We start from the raw sequence: 16,639 nt of genomic DNA on the forward strand, positions 1-16,639 counted from the left end.
ATTAAATGTATTTGCACCGCTTTGCATGTAATCCTCTTGATTACAATGACTACAAGGAATCATCTGCAATATTTATTTTATTAAGAAATTATTATATTTATATTAATTTATCTATTTTATTTATAGACTATATAGTAATTTGATAAAGTTCTATTGTGTTAAATTGTAGAAACCACCATATTTTGTACATCTACTTCATACATTATCATAGTCAGTCTGAATCTATCTAACGAGTCAGTCTGAAGAATGTATACTACATTACTTATTTTCTACTTTCTCATTGATGATCGCAATTATATATTAAGCAATTAATATAATAAATTACTCCTAAATTATTTATTGCATACTCCGTTTATTTATATTAATGCCCTCCTAAATGCTTCATACTTTGTACAATGTGTTTAATACAAAAAACAAATGCTCTCTGGCTATATACTATCAATTTTACAATAACAATAATACTGCAGCGCTTCAAACGAATATAAATTATTAATTTCTAAGGAAGACTAAGAATTGACATGATTGAATGAACTTTATACAACATGGAAAGTAATATAAGTACTCGCTTTCTTATAAACTAATATCAGAATATCAATATATGATAAAAAGGATGCATTGCAAAGAATGCATATATCATAAACTTTCTTAAAATACAATAAAATAAATATACAATAAAATATTAATTGTTTTGTGCCCTTATTGATCACTTATAATTACCAAACTACAATTACTAATTACATTAAGGCAAGAATTTGTTTTTTTATAATTAATGATATGGAAAATCTAGTCAGCTGTAACAATTTTTAGTTTATGTCATAGTCATTTACTTCTAAATATGAGTAATGTAGTCCTTTTATCGATTACCAAAGAGTCGTAAATCCAATTTCAACACAACGATGCCTTTTTCGACTTCATGTAACTGAATACGTTTCTGTATTGGCCCACACGAATCTCTACTATCTCTCATTATGTCAGCAACTCTTATTTCTGCTCGGCCGAGGAATTCTGTGATAATATTTAAAATATTTTGTTACTCTGAAATTCTTTTAGTTACGTTTATATGAGAAGTATAGAATTAATTTTACCATCTGGACTATAATAGCCTTTATCGAAGACCGTGATACATAAAGTATCCTCAAGTAAATCCTTTACTTGAAACTGCATTGATGTATCCCATAAAGGGCAATCAGTTCCTGATATGACACCCGTTCTCTCTTCTTGTGAGCCCATACTCACTTTACAAAATGTATTGCACTTTCCTATAAAGTTCGATATCTTATTATAATTGTTATAACATTAAAAAATTTAATTTTATATAGAATAGATTACAGTGCTCATACTATTAATAAAGCATAAATTGCAAGTGTAAATTGCAGTTGCATACATACAGTCTCCCATACATGCGTAATATAGTTAAGAAATGAAGAAGCAATAGAGATAGAAAAGAAAAGTCTGTCCATGTATCAAGTCTCAAGGTAAAACTTCCATGCAAGCAGAAAATTTTACCTTTTTTCAACATAATTAAATCTTCAGCTTCCACAATTACTAATCGAAGTCTACCCTGGGGTGGTCTTCTGCGAACTACAATCATGCCAGATCTTTGTTAGTAAAATCGCATTGTATAGTTAGAGAGTGTAATTGCGATACGAATCCGCTTCGCTCGATGGTTTTATTTCGTAGTGAAGCTTATTACGCTTCCTTTCATCGTACGCTTTTACAGAAAAATAAAAAATAACAACCAAGCAACCATAAGCAAGCACAAAGCACATGCACGAAAAGGCAAACAACTTAAGCACACACAAGTTTAGCTTACCAGGTATTGTCTTTAAATTGAAACCTTCAAGCACTGTAACAAGAATTCTGCCACACGCTCCAAATTGCGCCTGCTCTGTTTACTCACACATATTATGCGTTATTATACGTTAAATTTATTGTAAGTATTTCTTATACGTTACATTATACTTATGAAAGTTACTATTACAAGAACGATACAAAAATAAACACGGAGTATACTATAACTTAACAATAATATGTAGCTAGATATAACGAAAGTATGACTTACTTGATCTTTGTCTTTGCAAACGTGTTTTTTCGTTCTCCATAAATATTTTTCTTGCTTCTGTAATTCTTCTGATCCATAGTGAACATTCACTTGGAGACGGTGCTAATAATATTATTGGCTTTTTTTGGTCTTTTAGTCTCAATATTTTCGTTGAATTTTCTGAACCTTCACAGGAACCTAAACTAATATTACCATTCATCTCTGAATCACCCAGAAAAGATAATTCGTTTAAAAATATTGGCTACAATAAATAAATATTTCTATTAGTACCGTTATACTGCTATTACAGTAATTTACTATAAGATACCTTTCTATACATCTTGAATTTTTGATGTTCGTTTCTCTCAAATGAAAACTGTTGTCCACTGGATAAAAACTTTCTGCTGAGTACTGGTTGAGCAAACAGTAAAAAGTCGTTTGTGAGAAATCCAACAAGTTCTTTTCCACTTTTTGCCTAAGAGGCATTAAGGCATTATAAAATTGTTATTACATGAAAGAAATGTGGTCTCTTAGATTTGACCTACCTTATGAAGTATACCAAAATGAAGAAGTTTTCGTGGACCTAAAGAATTGGTTAAAGAATTAAAGATAAGTTGTTCTTCAAGACCATCACATGCCACATGTGTTTGCAACCATTCTAATCTATCACTATTTTCTTTCTCTCTAACTCCTTCGTTTACCTACAGTAAAATAAATCAAATTAATATTAAAACGATAATAATCCTTTTTCTTTAATTGAACAGTTGATATTTTAAAAATTTTACCTGAGTACAAAATTCTTCTGCTTTAGCCAATGCTTCTTGGAGATATTGCCTATCAGGATGGTCAACTGGTGTGTGCTCTAAAATCTAAAACAATAATGATAAATTGATGTTAAGATGTTTATACTTTTCTGAAATCAAGGATAGAAAGATGATAGATACTTTGCCAATAATAAGAGGATACTTTGTTATCCTTTGCATTGGTTTTATAAGGAAAGAGCTCAAAGGCATTCCTTTTGTACGTGGATCTTGCTGACAAATTTGAGCAACTTTGACAAATTCTGGCATAGTTTCAGTCAATCTCTGAAGATAGACAGCAGCGGATATTTGACAGCTACAGAATCTTATATATGCTGACATTCTAGGTATCTAAAATATACGAATATTAAACTATGATATAAAATTAATTATAAACAGTAAAAGAAATTTACATTTTCACATAGAATGTCTCCAATCATTCTTACAATCCCTCCTTCGCTATTATCTCGTCGTATCCGTAATGTTCTGAAAAATATTTATTAAATAATTAACCGGTATTGTAAATGTTTTTTGAATTATGTTTATATAAAACGCTACCTTAAGAAATTATCGTTACACGCAATAATATCTCTCCAGTTAACAAATATTTTATCTACTTCATCCACGGTTAAAACTAAACTTTCAATGAGAGGTTTCTCGAAAACCTGTAAAAGAATTTTTATTTTTAAATAAATTTAAATATAACACATAGGAAATTATTTTATATAAAAAATTGTTATATACTTCGTGAACAAGTCTCATGTCTTCTATATATGCTTGTTCAGTTGTGATAAGTTCTTTTATGTATTCTTGTCGCTTTCTTTCCATGGAATCCAATCCAGCCACTAGTAAGTTAGTTGTCATCTCATTAGCTACACATAAAATGTATGCAAGGTTTTTTCAGTCTCTTCTTATTTTTTTTTTTTTTTTTAATGTACTTTAGCTAATTTTAATAACTTGCTCCAAATAATAAATGAAGTTTTTAGCAAAATTATTACATACAATTTTGTAAGAATTAAATGTTTGAGAAATGAAACTTAAAAATCATAAGAAAATATTCTAAGTATTTAAGTTAGTCGTCGGGTTTCACTGAGTAATGGAGAATTGTTGTACTCAACAATACTTTACAACAGACAGATACTTTATTTCAATCAGCATTTTTGCGAATACGTCTGTATATTATGTATGGATATGTGTACATATGTATAAGAACGGCGTGTATATGCATATGAGAAATTTCAAATATATCCACATGAAGTGTGAACAAAAATCTGTAATAAATACAGAACGATTTAAACTTGTTCACACTCATACAGTGTCCTTCACTCAAAAGTATACCACACACAATTTGAGATTCATAATGAGATTCGACGATACAACAAACAATATGGATATTTTGCAAATAGTAACAACCTTAAGGATATAGCACTACACAAGTATTTTTCTCATCTAAGAATAACCAGTTGCATAACTTGCTTTACACATTGTCAACATGTTTAGATAAAGATTACAAGATTATGGGCGCATCTAGAATATTTAATATTAAGCACACAATGTTTAGTTCCATGATCAGGCATATTTATACACTTTTTTTTGCAAAGAGTTATATAGAACGTGTAAAAGGATTAATTAGTGTATAAATATGCTGATCTACTGTGCGCTTTTGCGGTGATTCGAAACTAGTTATTCCATCAAATTCCTGAATATTTCAATGGAATGAATATTGAATGTAATACAGTACATTCAATGATTTCTTCTACTAATTATTTTGTATTACTTCGCAAAATTTGTATAAAATTTTAAACACTACAAAATTAGGAGTAATTACGAGTAAAAATAGTAAATTATTTCAAAATAATAAAGCAACATTTAAGTATCTCAGCACAGAGATTCGTAAACTTATAAGCAATAAATATAAATAAAGAATAAGTAAATAACAATATATTTGTGAAATAACATTTAGGTACCCTATCCTTAAATAATCTAAACTATTATACTCAGGGGTAAATTGATGGAAAAACTGGTTTACGACAATATAACATTACTTAACAAATCATTCTCACCACTGGAGATAATATCTACCTAACTTTATGATTATTATTAATGATATCTTAATGATGATTTAGGCTCTATAATAAAAGGCTGTGAAGAAGGAGCACATCATCTTCCATTATGTTATCAGACAAAACTCAAAGCAGAAAACAAATAATAACTATACATATATAGAATAAATAAATAGGAACAACGGATTTGGTTACAACTTATTGAATTCAAAAGAGAGCAATATTTTAATTCTCTTTGTAAACATTATGCACAGTATTACTACATCTCTTTGTGATTCCTATACTTATATATAAAATTTTGAATTTAAACAGAAGTTATAGACTGTGTAATTGTTCAAAAATTTCAAGGCTATGTAAATATCTCCTATACATTGTAACAAACTCTTCACCCGTGGCAAAGAAAAGGTTAAATGAAATATTCAACATTATGATTTAACAACTCCTTCTCCCTTTACATTGAAGACAAGCAGAAAAATAATATTCTGTTGCCCATATTGTTGCTCTAGGCCTCGGCGCAATATAACTGTACAAACCATCTGTATTGCACACCAAATAACGTACTAATGCTAATAGAAGAGAAGGGAACAGAGACAGGCAGCAGTTAAACATTTTAAGAAACTTCACTCCCAGGGACATTAATTATAAAGTTCTAATACTACTAATAGCACTTGTACACGTAATTTTTATTGATCTAACACTTTAAGCCCTTTAATTATTTAATAATGTTTCTATATTTTTATTTACACATAAAGCTGTTCAAATGTTAAATACATAGAGTAGTATGAATGTTTTACAGATAAATACTTCGATGTTTATTGTCTTTGCCTCTAGCAGAAAATGCTTCTGTTCTACTATAGCTATATCTTTGAATATAATCGCCTTTTTGAGGATTTTAAAAAATTTTCTTTTGGGCCAAAAGTGCTAGTATAAACAGAAAGTACGTTTAATGTCCTCTAAAAATTAAACTTCTTAAATAAATATATGTTGCTTTTAATTTTTATTTGAAATATTAAATACTAATGGATTCTATTCCAAATGGTTAAAGAAATCATATTCGATTTTTAAGCTCTGTTCTAAATTAAAGTAGAGGGTTGAGGTAGGATTTGGTGCACATGTCAGGTGGTTGTAATAACACGATATTAACTATTTACTCAATATTTAGCGCTCTCCTTTATGAGTATAGGTATATATATATATATATATATACCTGCGCAATGGTAATTGCGTTTGTAAACCATACATAGAGATTCAATAGTTTAAAGGATAATGGTCATTAAAACATATGGTAACAATTTGAACGATAATGAAAATAAAGGACCGAGTAGGACCCTGAACCAGAAGAAAAAGACTCGCAATAATTCGGAGTAATATAAAAACGAAGAACCAGCCCTGAGTCTGTCTTTCCCTTCTTTTGCTTTCATTTCTATGCTCATTGTCTCCACCGATGAGACTTGTTGGTTGTAACATGTCGCGTTCAGTGTAGAGACTGCTATCATTCTTATTGCACTCGAGACGCTTTTATTTTAGCCTGCAATGCTGCGGTGCTGCTCTGCTATCCTTTATGCTGCATGTTAAGCAGAGGCGAAAGATAACAATTAGTAAAAAGGATTGTTTCCAAGTATTAATGACAGATATTCAAATTCCTTGAAGTAGCTATTTCGCTTTATGATACTACTACTGATATTATAATTCAGCTTAAATAAAATAATAAAGCAAATTAACAAAGATTATATAGATGAATAAAATGATAATAAATAATAAAAATAAGTAAAATAAAAAATATGATTATAATGATTATTTATATTATAATGATAATGTTTATAATTTGATATAATATATGCTAAATAAAATGTTTTTCTTATCTAACTCTTTGATTACACTTAATGATATGATATTTATAAATAGGGATAAATTTAAAATTTTGTACTAAACATTAGATAATATTATATAATTTTCCTTTAATTGTATACATATATATAAAATCCTATAAACATTTTATTGAAACGAAGCAGCTACCTCAAACGGACAGACGGACGGACAGGCAGGCATGCAGGCAGACAGGCAGGCTGTATAATAGAGAAAGTACGTTTCTTTGATAACTGATTCCGCAAAAAATTACCCGTTATAAATAGACAAAAGATAAAATAACGATTATTGTAAAGTACCGCTATCTTTGATATACCGCTTTCCAAGCCAAAGTGCGGAATTTGAACGCAGCCATATCAGAGGAGGAAGCACACATAACATCCGTAGTGTATAATAGTGAAAGAAACACTGTTCCCGTATAATTTTTTATCATAAATTAGAATGTAGTTTTCATAGACTATAAACAATGAAAATCAATAAGTAATATTTATATATCTAACTTATCAAAGAACTTGTCAAAATATTCAATAACTATCTTATTTATGCCTGTAATCTATAGTTAATTTCAAATTAATTCTATAAGTTAATAGATAAATATTATATATATAAATGACTATAATATGTAAATAATAACGTATTTAAAAGCAGATTTTTATGATATTTTTATAAATATAGAATTATACAGTATGAAAATATACATTATGTGTAAGTAAATGAAATAGTATTCAGGAAATTACTATTTTACGTGGTCCTACTAAACGACCGTCGTATTAATTTATAAATTGCGTTATTAAAATTTTGAAGACTGATACTGTCATAACATCGATTTATATCTTATAATGATAAAATTTGAAACCTGACGGTCGTCCGTCTATCCGTGTATTATAAATTGCAAATATGGTATAGCAATTATATTTGTTTCATATTATTTCAAATTGTATTGCGCTAGTAAGTTACAAAACTGTTTCAAAACTGCTCCTTATTAAACCACTTATGATGGACATAAATTATATTTCAAATTTTATAAAAGAAATGTAAAACTTTGAAATAAAAAAGAATACTTACACATAGGAGATACATAATTACTAGGGAAAACGCCAGACATTCCGTTTAATTCGCCTTTCCACCATGCTGCTTCATCCTTTGCAAGTACGGTTATAACATCGCCTTTCTCGAAACTTAATTCATCCTCATTTTGAGCCTGATACGGGTACAATGCCATAACGCGTTCTATATTGGTAAAACATGTTACTGATATGTTCCTCGTGTTTAGTGCATATAAAATGACATTACACAAAGTTAAAAACTACTCACCAACATTTGGATCTGTAGGAGAGTCTTGATATCCATGAGAAACAGGTGTACTTCGATTGCTACTACTGGTTAAAGGTTTAACATAAGAAGCTGGGAACCAACCAATTTGTCTTTTTTTACCACGTGCCTAAACAGTAAAGCAAGAACATACAAATATAATACAATTATAAAAAAAAAACATTATTTTATCATAGTTAATTTGGAAGGACTAATAAATTATACCTGTAATTCTCCTTCCCACCAGCCACTATCTGTCTTCTTACGAATCATTATTAATTGCCCCTTTTGTAAATCTAACTGCTCAGAACTAGTGGCTTGGTAAGGTGCAATAACTTGTACAATTTCAGGTTTCCTTCCTCTCTGTTAACAAAGCCTTTATGTTATAAAAATATACTATATATTCTACTCATATATATATGCTATAAATATTACAAATATATATTATTATTTATGAAGCCATAATATATGGATATTAAGCACAAAATATAAGACAGTACTTAGCAGGTACACTTTATAACAAATAAAGTACCTTATGATACTGCGATAACGGGACATCAGCAATAAAAAAAAAAACAATTGAATTTTATTAAATAACCAATATTAAATATTCCTAAATTACATATATGTCATAAGCACATATTAATTACCTGCTGCGCAGCCATTGCGGAAAAATCTGGCAATTCTGCTCTATCTTCCGCGGCTTGTCTTTCATCTTCGAGTTGCTCAGCAGTTTTCTCTGCTTGCTAAACATGGGATATATGTGCATCTATCTTTATACCTTACAGGCTAATTATTAATGCGTACAAAATTAAATCTATAAAGCTTTTAAATACACAATAGCTTTTTACAATACAGAGGAAATATATTCTCAACATAGTTAGGAAGTAGAAGCATTAAAATCAAAATATTACGAACCAATGTTGCCTGAGCAATTGAAGTAGCTGTTTCATGATTACTTGTGGTTGTGTCCTCAGTTGTTTCAGTAATCGCGGTTGTTTCAGATACGTTAGTAGTTATAGAGGCAGCCTGATTAATGTTATATATGTTAAAATTCTAAAATCTTGTTTTATTTCTTATGCATATTATCACATTGTATAGCAAAAGTTGAAATCAGTTACTCAAACTTCACTCAATAAAATGGAAAGAGAACCGCCATTTTACCTGATCTGGAGCATCACATTTTTCTACATAATTGGCAGGAAAAATTCCACTCCTATCTCCTGTAGTGCCTGTCCACCAATCACCTTCCTTTTTAGTGACTAATATAACTTCTCCTTGGTTGAAAGTTAAGTCTCCAACCTCGGCGGAATCATATGGATATAAGGCTACGTAGTATTCATTGAGTCCTTCAACTACTGCAGTTTGATTAGCAGAAATCTCCTTGACATACGATTTAGGGAACCAACCCTTAGCTCCATTACCAGATGTACCATACCACCAATCCCCCTAAAGTGTTAAAAAATGCATTAATGTAAATGTATATATACGCTGTGAATATATCTTTATACTAACCTGTTGTTCATCTACTTTAATAATATCTCCTTTTTCAAAGAGAAGATGTTGCTCTATTGTAGGACGATAGTGATACAAGGTGGTTACTTGCATATCACAAACTACACCTAATCCAAGAGTAGGTATGATAGGTTCAACAGGAGGAGGCTCATCGCCGAGTGATCCGGCATCAGATACATTCTCAGGAACTTCAGCAATCCCTCTATATTAAATAAACATAATAGTAAATTATATATCTTTTTAACAATTAACTACAACTTCAGTTTAATTAACTAACTCTAACGTTCTCTTCTCCACACTGTCTTGTTGTACGAAAGCATTATCATTTGCGCTGCCAACATCTATTGGTTCTACATAAGATTCCGGGAACCAACCAGTATGACCACGAATTTCACCAGCCATCCATCCTGGTTCTGCGTTTTGAACAGGCGGTACCTGTTAGAAGAATAATTTAATTTTTATATTCTATGTTCTTCATATTATTCTAATATACGAATATAGTTTTATAATAATACCAAGATAATATCACCAGGTTGAAACGATATTTCGTCTTGATTTCTAGCTACAAATTCGTATAAAGCTCTATATTTCATAACCCCTGGAGTAGTTTCTTCCACTGCATTAGTTGTGGTGGTATCATTAACAGGCCATGCAGAATCGTTAACTGCCGCTGAAGTATCATTCCAACCACTATCACCCCATGCAGATGTTGTATAATCAGTACCAGTTCCAGTACCACCACTTGCTCTGAGTTCTAAAACTTTTAATTTTTTATCTTCGAAAGTTAAGTAAAGATTCTTACAGTCAGCCACTAAAGTTTCCAGTTGCGTTTTAATATCTTGAAGCTGGCCATTATTATTTTCTATGTCAGCCATTTTAGCATCAATCTATTAATATTAATTTCATATTACAAAATTACAGCACTTTTAACATATTATATATTACACTGTATTTTGATATACTTAAGTATACCTGCTGTTGTAAATCAGCAATTTTATCCTTCATTTGTTTCAGGGTAATTTGCTTATTATCGAATGCCATTTTGATTGCTTCTTGGCCCGCCGACTCCATAGCTGTATTTAGCTTATTCTTTGCTTCGATTCGAGCTTTCTCTTGACTCAAGGCTAGTAATCTTTGGTTTTGTTCTCGAAGTTTATTCTTTAAAGCAGCCATCTCTTGTAACTGTGCATCACGTGTTGACCGCATTCCATCAATCGTCGTTTTTACTCCAGATACACCAACTCGAGTGTCACAGATTTTTTGAGATAGTTCTTTCACTTTATCGTTCTACGTTGTAACCAAAATATTATATAGATACTAATTACTTTATTAATAATGTCTTCAATACTTACAAGTGTTCCTAATTCGATAGTTAATGTTTGATTTCTTGCTTTCAATTTTAGTAAGACATCCTGTTCTTTTTGCCTCTGAGTTTGAAGCTCTTGTGATTTCTGTTTTTCCCATTCTAATTGTCGTTGTCTTTCCATCTCTCTGTTAAAAAAATAAATTTGCATTACTGGAAATTTTTAAGATCTTTATAGATGCAAATATTCATATAAAATTTCATTTACTTTCTTGCTGCTTCTCTTTGTTCTTGAGCTCGTTTTCGTTGTTCTTCCTTTTCCTGTTCAATCTCTTTCTGCCTTTGCATTTGTTTCTCAATCTCTGCTTGTCTTCGTCTTTCTTGTTCTAATCTGTATAATATTTGCTCTCAGTCAATATAAAACACTTTAATACAAACGTTCACCTATCCAATTTCCAGGAAACATTTGTTTACCTAATTTTCTCTTGTTTCTCAGCCTCTTCCCTTTCTTTTCGTTCACGTTCTTCTTGTTCTTTACGTTGAATTTCTAATAAAGCCTTGCGTCTACGTTCTAGCTCCGCTTGTCCTTTCTCAAAGTTTTCTTTACGTTTGTCTTCAAAAGAGGTCTGTAATATATAATACATATTATTATACATAATTATGAAATTATTTAAACATAGATAAACAAAAAAAGTGAACTTACTTGTGGCATACCAGCCGATGGATCTACGTTTTCCGTTCCAGTTTGTGAAAGTGTTAAGCTACTTTGTCGTTGACGTCTGAATGCAGGTGGTATAAGTTCAATTGGTAACGTGGTAGGTATTTTTTCACCAAGCTTAGCTATATCACATAAATGCATTGCTAATACAAATTCGTCGCAACTCAAACGACCATCCGAATCCATGTCCGCTAACGCCCTAGTAACACATTTATATTCTATAGAAATGTTAAGAATTATCCTTTCGATTGTTATTGTTTAATATTTGTTGTTATATTATTATACCATATCTGTGCCAACACTTGTTGAGGTAATTGTGACTGCACCATAATATTTCTGGCCTGAGGACCAGATAGAAATCCAGATCGCGCCCTGTCCCAGGTATTAAATAATTGAGTATATTTCAATTTTGTTTGATGAGGTACAGCCCATTCCACAGATTGCGGAGAACCTACTGAATGCTGACTATGTTGTGAATCAACCGAACCCACCCTATCTATACTTGGTGGACGTGCAGTTGTGCTTAATGGTGTACTTGTGGATACTGGTGTTTGAGCAATTACACCATTCACTAACGTACTTGCTGTGGTTGCTGATACTAGAGGTAAACCTACAACTGGAGGAGTCGATACTACACCAGTTCCTGAAAGAAAATGTAGCAAATAATGAATCATGTCATGTAACAATAAAACAAGATACTTTATGATTACAAAACTTAAATTATATATACCAGTGGATATTGGTGCAATAGACGGTACCATAGTAGAACCACCTGCAATCATACTAGTACAAGATAATGGTTGCATAGGCATTGCTTGTGCCATACCAAAAGCAGCCATTGGTGTTGGAGTTGTATTTAAAGGTGCAATTGATGCTGCTGCAGACATCCCTGTTTGAAAAAAAACATGTTTATTAAATATATGTTATCTGCTTCTGAGTGATATTAAAAATACTATCCGATGAATGATTTAGTTAATAATGTTAAATTACTAATTATCATAGTTTATTATCTACAGTAGTGCAGTATTTCTTATATTAGAGTCTTAGCTTAAGGTATAGGAAAATCAAGATTTAAGAATACCATAAAAGAATATTTAAGTTACATTATTTATTAGTTAAATTAAGTAAAAATAACAACTATGTCTTTCTACAGAATTTAATAAAGTATACCTGAAAACTCAAGATCAAGTAAATCTGTAAAAAAAGGAATAAAACATCACTCACAAATCAATAAATTTTCTGATTCAAATATATCACTAGAAACTAAAGATCTAAATAAATATTTAAGAAATAATGAAGAAACAGACTGTGGAAGAAAGAACATATGGCTTTACCCATGGTAGATGTAGTCATTGGTTGTACAGATTGAACAACAGGAGGAACAATAGCCGTGGCAGAAACAGGTGGAACTTTGACTGATGAAATCCCGGTAGCGACAGGGCTATTGGGAAATGAAGGCGGTGCTGGCTTTGGTGGTGGACCACTAGTAGCAGGTGAAAAATTTGCCCCTAAAATACATAATTACATTTTTAAAAACAATCTCATTAAAGAATTAATTTAAATAAGATGTATAAAATAAAAACATGATATAACAGCAAAGCAAAGCAATAGCAAAGTAATTGAAAAATAAAATAATACAAATTACAGCTGCAACAACTGGAAAGATTAGTAATAAAGGCAAAACTAATTCATAATTATGTGCATTTTATAAAAAGTATGTATTTGATGCTATTGGATGATCTTTTATTAAAGTAAGATGTTTATTGCAATAATATATAATGCAAAAAGGAATCATTTCTTTATATTAAAATTTAATTCTAAAGATATGGGGAACTATCTAGATTTACATGCAATTTTATCTTTTAAATAAATGGATAAACTACTTCTCAAATCTTCTTTGCACTTTGAAACATACCAATATTTGAGGGTGGTGTAGGTCTTTGAGAAGCACCACCACTAGGAGTGGTGGTAACAGTAGTGGTAGTACTTGTAGAAGGCACGATTCCTTTTTTTTTTTTGCAGCACAAATATTATATTATTGTATACAGAGTTGCATAAGTGGGCAGTTATATATATATATAAAAGATATATATAGAGAGGAAAAAATAATAGAGTAGAATATGTATATGCGTAGTCAGTGAACAAAGCCATTGTGCAACATTGATTATACATATAGTGTCACATATAATATACATACTGTATTGTGTGTTTTTATAATGAAATAAAAACATAGACATAGACGTGAAGCATAAAAGTATATCTTTTGAAGATAAGTGTTTGTGTTGTCTTTTAGTGATATGTAATTGTGTAAAATACAATGTAATACCATTTTGATAATGATATTGTACACATTACTATATATGTTAATATTAAATAATATGTATTATTTACATTACAAAGTTAATTATATTTTATGTTCTTAAAATGATACCAATGACATATAATATTTTTACAAGTTAGATCTAATAAAATATAAATAATTATTTAGAATATAGCGAGTTCTTTCATGCAAAAATGAGTCTGCATTCAAAATATTAATGCATATACAACAGCACATTATAACATTATATTATTGATAATATCAAGAAAAAGGAAAAAATATGCCTTAAAGAAAAATCATAATATTTTTACAAACTTGAAAGAACAAAATAGAAGAAAATTCAGACATAATCATTCATATGTAAACATCCACTTCTTATAACATACCCACAGAGGGTGGTGCAGGTCGAGCAGGTGGCTTTGACGCTGTGTGAGTTGTGGCATGTGTAGTGGCAGCCACATTCTGTCTACTTTGTCGTGATGCTGTGTAGTATGATGCATAAGTATAATAATGCTACATAATGCTGTTTGTTAGATAAAATGTATCTTTTTTCTTATTTTTTTGGATCTATAATATCTATAGTAAACAATGGTAGTAATTGAAATAGACCCTAATTCTTGATAATGGAATATTTTGCTGTTATGATATATATCAATCATAAATTCAACTGAAAGATGATTTGTATTTGTTGTGAAATAGAATTCTTAGCAGTAGTGTAAGAGTTTTGATGAATACTATGAAAATTTATATTTCTTTCACCATATGTACTCATTTATATATGCTTTAGATACTTGAACATACAATTTTTAGAGTAATCACCTGGTAAGGTCATTGGTGAAACAGGCCTAATATTATGTCCTGGTAATGGTCCATTTACAGGTGGTGGTCCTATAAGCGGACGTGGAACAGATCCAGTCATAGGCATCCCACTAATTAAAGGCTGTACTGGAACTTGCGGTGGAGCAGATAAATTTACTAATGAAGCAACATTATTCTGTGGTAGAATATTAGCAGCTCCGTTTGTTAAGTTCGTAACATTACTATCACCTAAATATTATCAAACATTAAAGTTCAGGACTCATAATTGAAGTAATCTTGATTATTTACTACCTTTATCATACTTACTGGCAGAAAGTGACTTCAAACTCTGTATTAAAGCTGAAGGCAAGGCTTTAGGAATTTCAAAACCACGTAACTTTAAATTAATTAATTTACATGCAATACTAAATTCATTTATGTCCATTTTTCCATCTGCATCTGTATCTGATAAAGCCCTATATAATCATGTTTTTATGATATGTATGATAATTTCTGAAGATATTAAATACCAGAGTGATGTAATAATAAAATGTTAATACCATATTTGTCCAAGGATGACAGGTGGAAGCTGTGATTTAAGTAAAAATTCTTTTGCTTGCTCTCCAGTAACAACTCCATTGATTGGTTTTAAAGAATCAAACTGCTCTCTATATCTTGCACGTTCTCTGGGTTGGATTACCCAAGGATCCATACCTAAAAGAATTGTCATCTCCTTTTTTATCTTATAATATTCAAATAAACGACTTCTTTTGAATGAAAGTAAAAGTATTTGTGAAATGGTCTAATACTCAATCAATAACATCTACAAAATCAGAAATTTCAGTTCTCTCCTTAATTCAGTTACTGTCAACATGACAACTAAATAGGAGCATGCTTGTCACTAGGCTTGGAAACAAAGAAATAATTGACTTACCCGGAGTTTGAGGGGTGGCCATCTCTGTTCACCCGTAGGTGACCACCGAATTAAATCTGTAATTAAATAAATATATAACTTTTATAAAAATTATTGCAGAAATCGATGAGAGAAATTTGTAATTTCAAGGTTAGGTCATGGTGACCGAACTGAGCGAAAGTGATTCGGTATGTACCTCACGAAAGAAGAATTGTCGAAACGCTATAAATTTAGCGTAGATTCAATCACGAACAAACCCAATTAACTGAATACTACGAGTTCATGAACTTGAAGATTGATCGAGACCCTAACGCACACGTATAAGAGCAAGATTTTTTCTCACGCCAGTTACACAAACATACAATAGTGAGCTACTTTCTTTGGTTATGAGACCTTTTTTACAATTTTACTAAAAGAAATTCATGATTGCATGTCGCGACGTTAGCGATCCTTTAGTAAGAAACAGAATCAGACAGATTTCTTTACTATACCGACAGTACGCGGGTCGGCCCACACTACTGACGTACATACGTCACTTTCACGACCTCGGTTATTTCCGTAAATCTTCGGGAGGAATCGATAGCTCACCCGAAACCGCCTCGTTCATTTTCGGCAGAAATCGCTATTTCCGCAACCCTTAGTTCGAACGTTCAAAATTCCTGCACTTCATTCAATAGAAGAAATCCTTTAACACGTATATCATATTTATTTGTTGTATTTATTTGTTGTTATTGATACAATGTTTGATTAATGCTATAATTTAATATATAAATATTGGTGTCGATATAATGAAGTATCGTATTTCCTCGAAATTTACTCCATTAATCTGGTCGACCTTGTTAAACACATATGCCAGAAAGAAGACTTCACAATTGAAATTAAACAATAGATTCAGCTAATAGAATAATAAGGTAGTAATCTAATATTTTACGAACAAGTTCAGGTCAAAAATGGTTAAGTAGAAAATTCTACACGATGGTTCAAATGTTAT

The 16,639-nt window shown here is 30.8% G+C and overlaps 1 protein-coding gene across 13 annotated transcripts; it reads right to left on the minus strand.

Annotated features, from left to right (window-relative positions):
- Window positions 1-59: 59 nt before the first annotated feature.
- Window positions 60-16,179, minus strand: LOC122573737 (intersectin-1). 13 transcript variants are annotated; one of them, XM_043740500.1, is made up of 38 exons: window positions 15,845-16,179; window positions 15,670-15,725; window positions 15,296-15,449; window positions 15,063-15,211; window positions 14,757-14,984; window positions 14,324-14,419; window positions 13,533-13,622; window positions 12,952-13,125; window positions 12,788-12,811; window positions 12,348-12,506; window positions 11,903-12,260; window positions 11,603-11,816; window positions 11,374-11,525; window positions 11,168-11,290; window positions 10,949-11,087; window positions 10,569-10,883; window positions 10,112-10,483; window positions 9,880-10,031; window positions 9,597-9,798; window positions 9,246-9,530; window positions 9,000-9,110; window positions 8,732-8,827; window positions 8,614-8,622; window positions 8,307-8,444; window positions 8,085-8,211; window positions 7,836-8,000; window positions 3,586-3,713; window positions 3,400-3,506; window positions 3,255-3,327; window positions 2,986-3,192; window positions 2,827-2,910; window positions 2,587-2,742; window positions 2,370-2,516; window positions 2,063-2,303; window positions 1,814-1,888; window positions 1,507-1,581; window positions 1,086-1,259; window positions 60-1,005 (listed from the first exon to the last, which is right to left on the minus strand). In XM_043740500.1, exons 2-38 carry the CDS (start codon window positions 15,689-15,691, stop codon window positions 854-856), a joined length of 5,673 nt encoding a protein of 1,890 aa, XP_043596435.1. In that variant the 5' UTR covers window positions 15,692-15,725; window positions 15,845-16,179; the 3' UTR covers window positions 60-853. The 13 variants fall into 13 exon arrangements, with proteins under 13 accessions (XP_043596435.1, XP_043596434.1, XP_043596442.1 ...); XM_043740499.1 differs by having other exon boundaries at window positions 9,874-10,031; window positions 15,845-16,178; XM_043740507.1 differs by lacking the exon at window positions 14,324-14,419 and having other exon boundaries at window positions 9,874-10,031; window positions 15,845-16,178.
- Window positions 16,180-16,639: the final 460 nt, after the last annotated feature.

The sequence above is a fragment of the Bombus pyrosoma genome, linkage group LG12, assembly GCF_014825855.1.
Source record: "Bombus pyrosoma isolate SC7728 linkage group LG12, ASM1482585v1, whole genome shotgun sequence".
Classification (NCBI taxonomy): Eukaryota; Metazoa; Arthropoda; class Insecta; order Hymenoptera; family Apidae; genus Bombus; species Bombus pyrosoma.

Coding starts and splice junctions, on each gene's coding strand:
- LOC122573737 (XM_043740499.1), bottom strand. CDS start 15,691: ATGGCCACCCCTCAAACTCCGG. Junction 11,291..11,373: donor GAGAAACAAGAGAAAATTAG/GTAAACAAATGT, acceptor AATATTATACAG/ATTAGAACAAGAAAGACGAA. Junction 1,582..1,813: donor CAATTTAAAGACAATACCTG/GTAAGCTAAACT, acceptor GCATGATTGTAG/TTCGCAGAAGACCACCCCAG.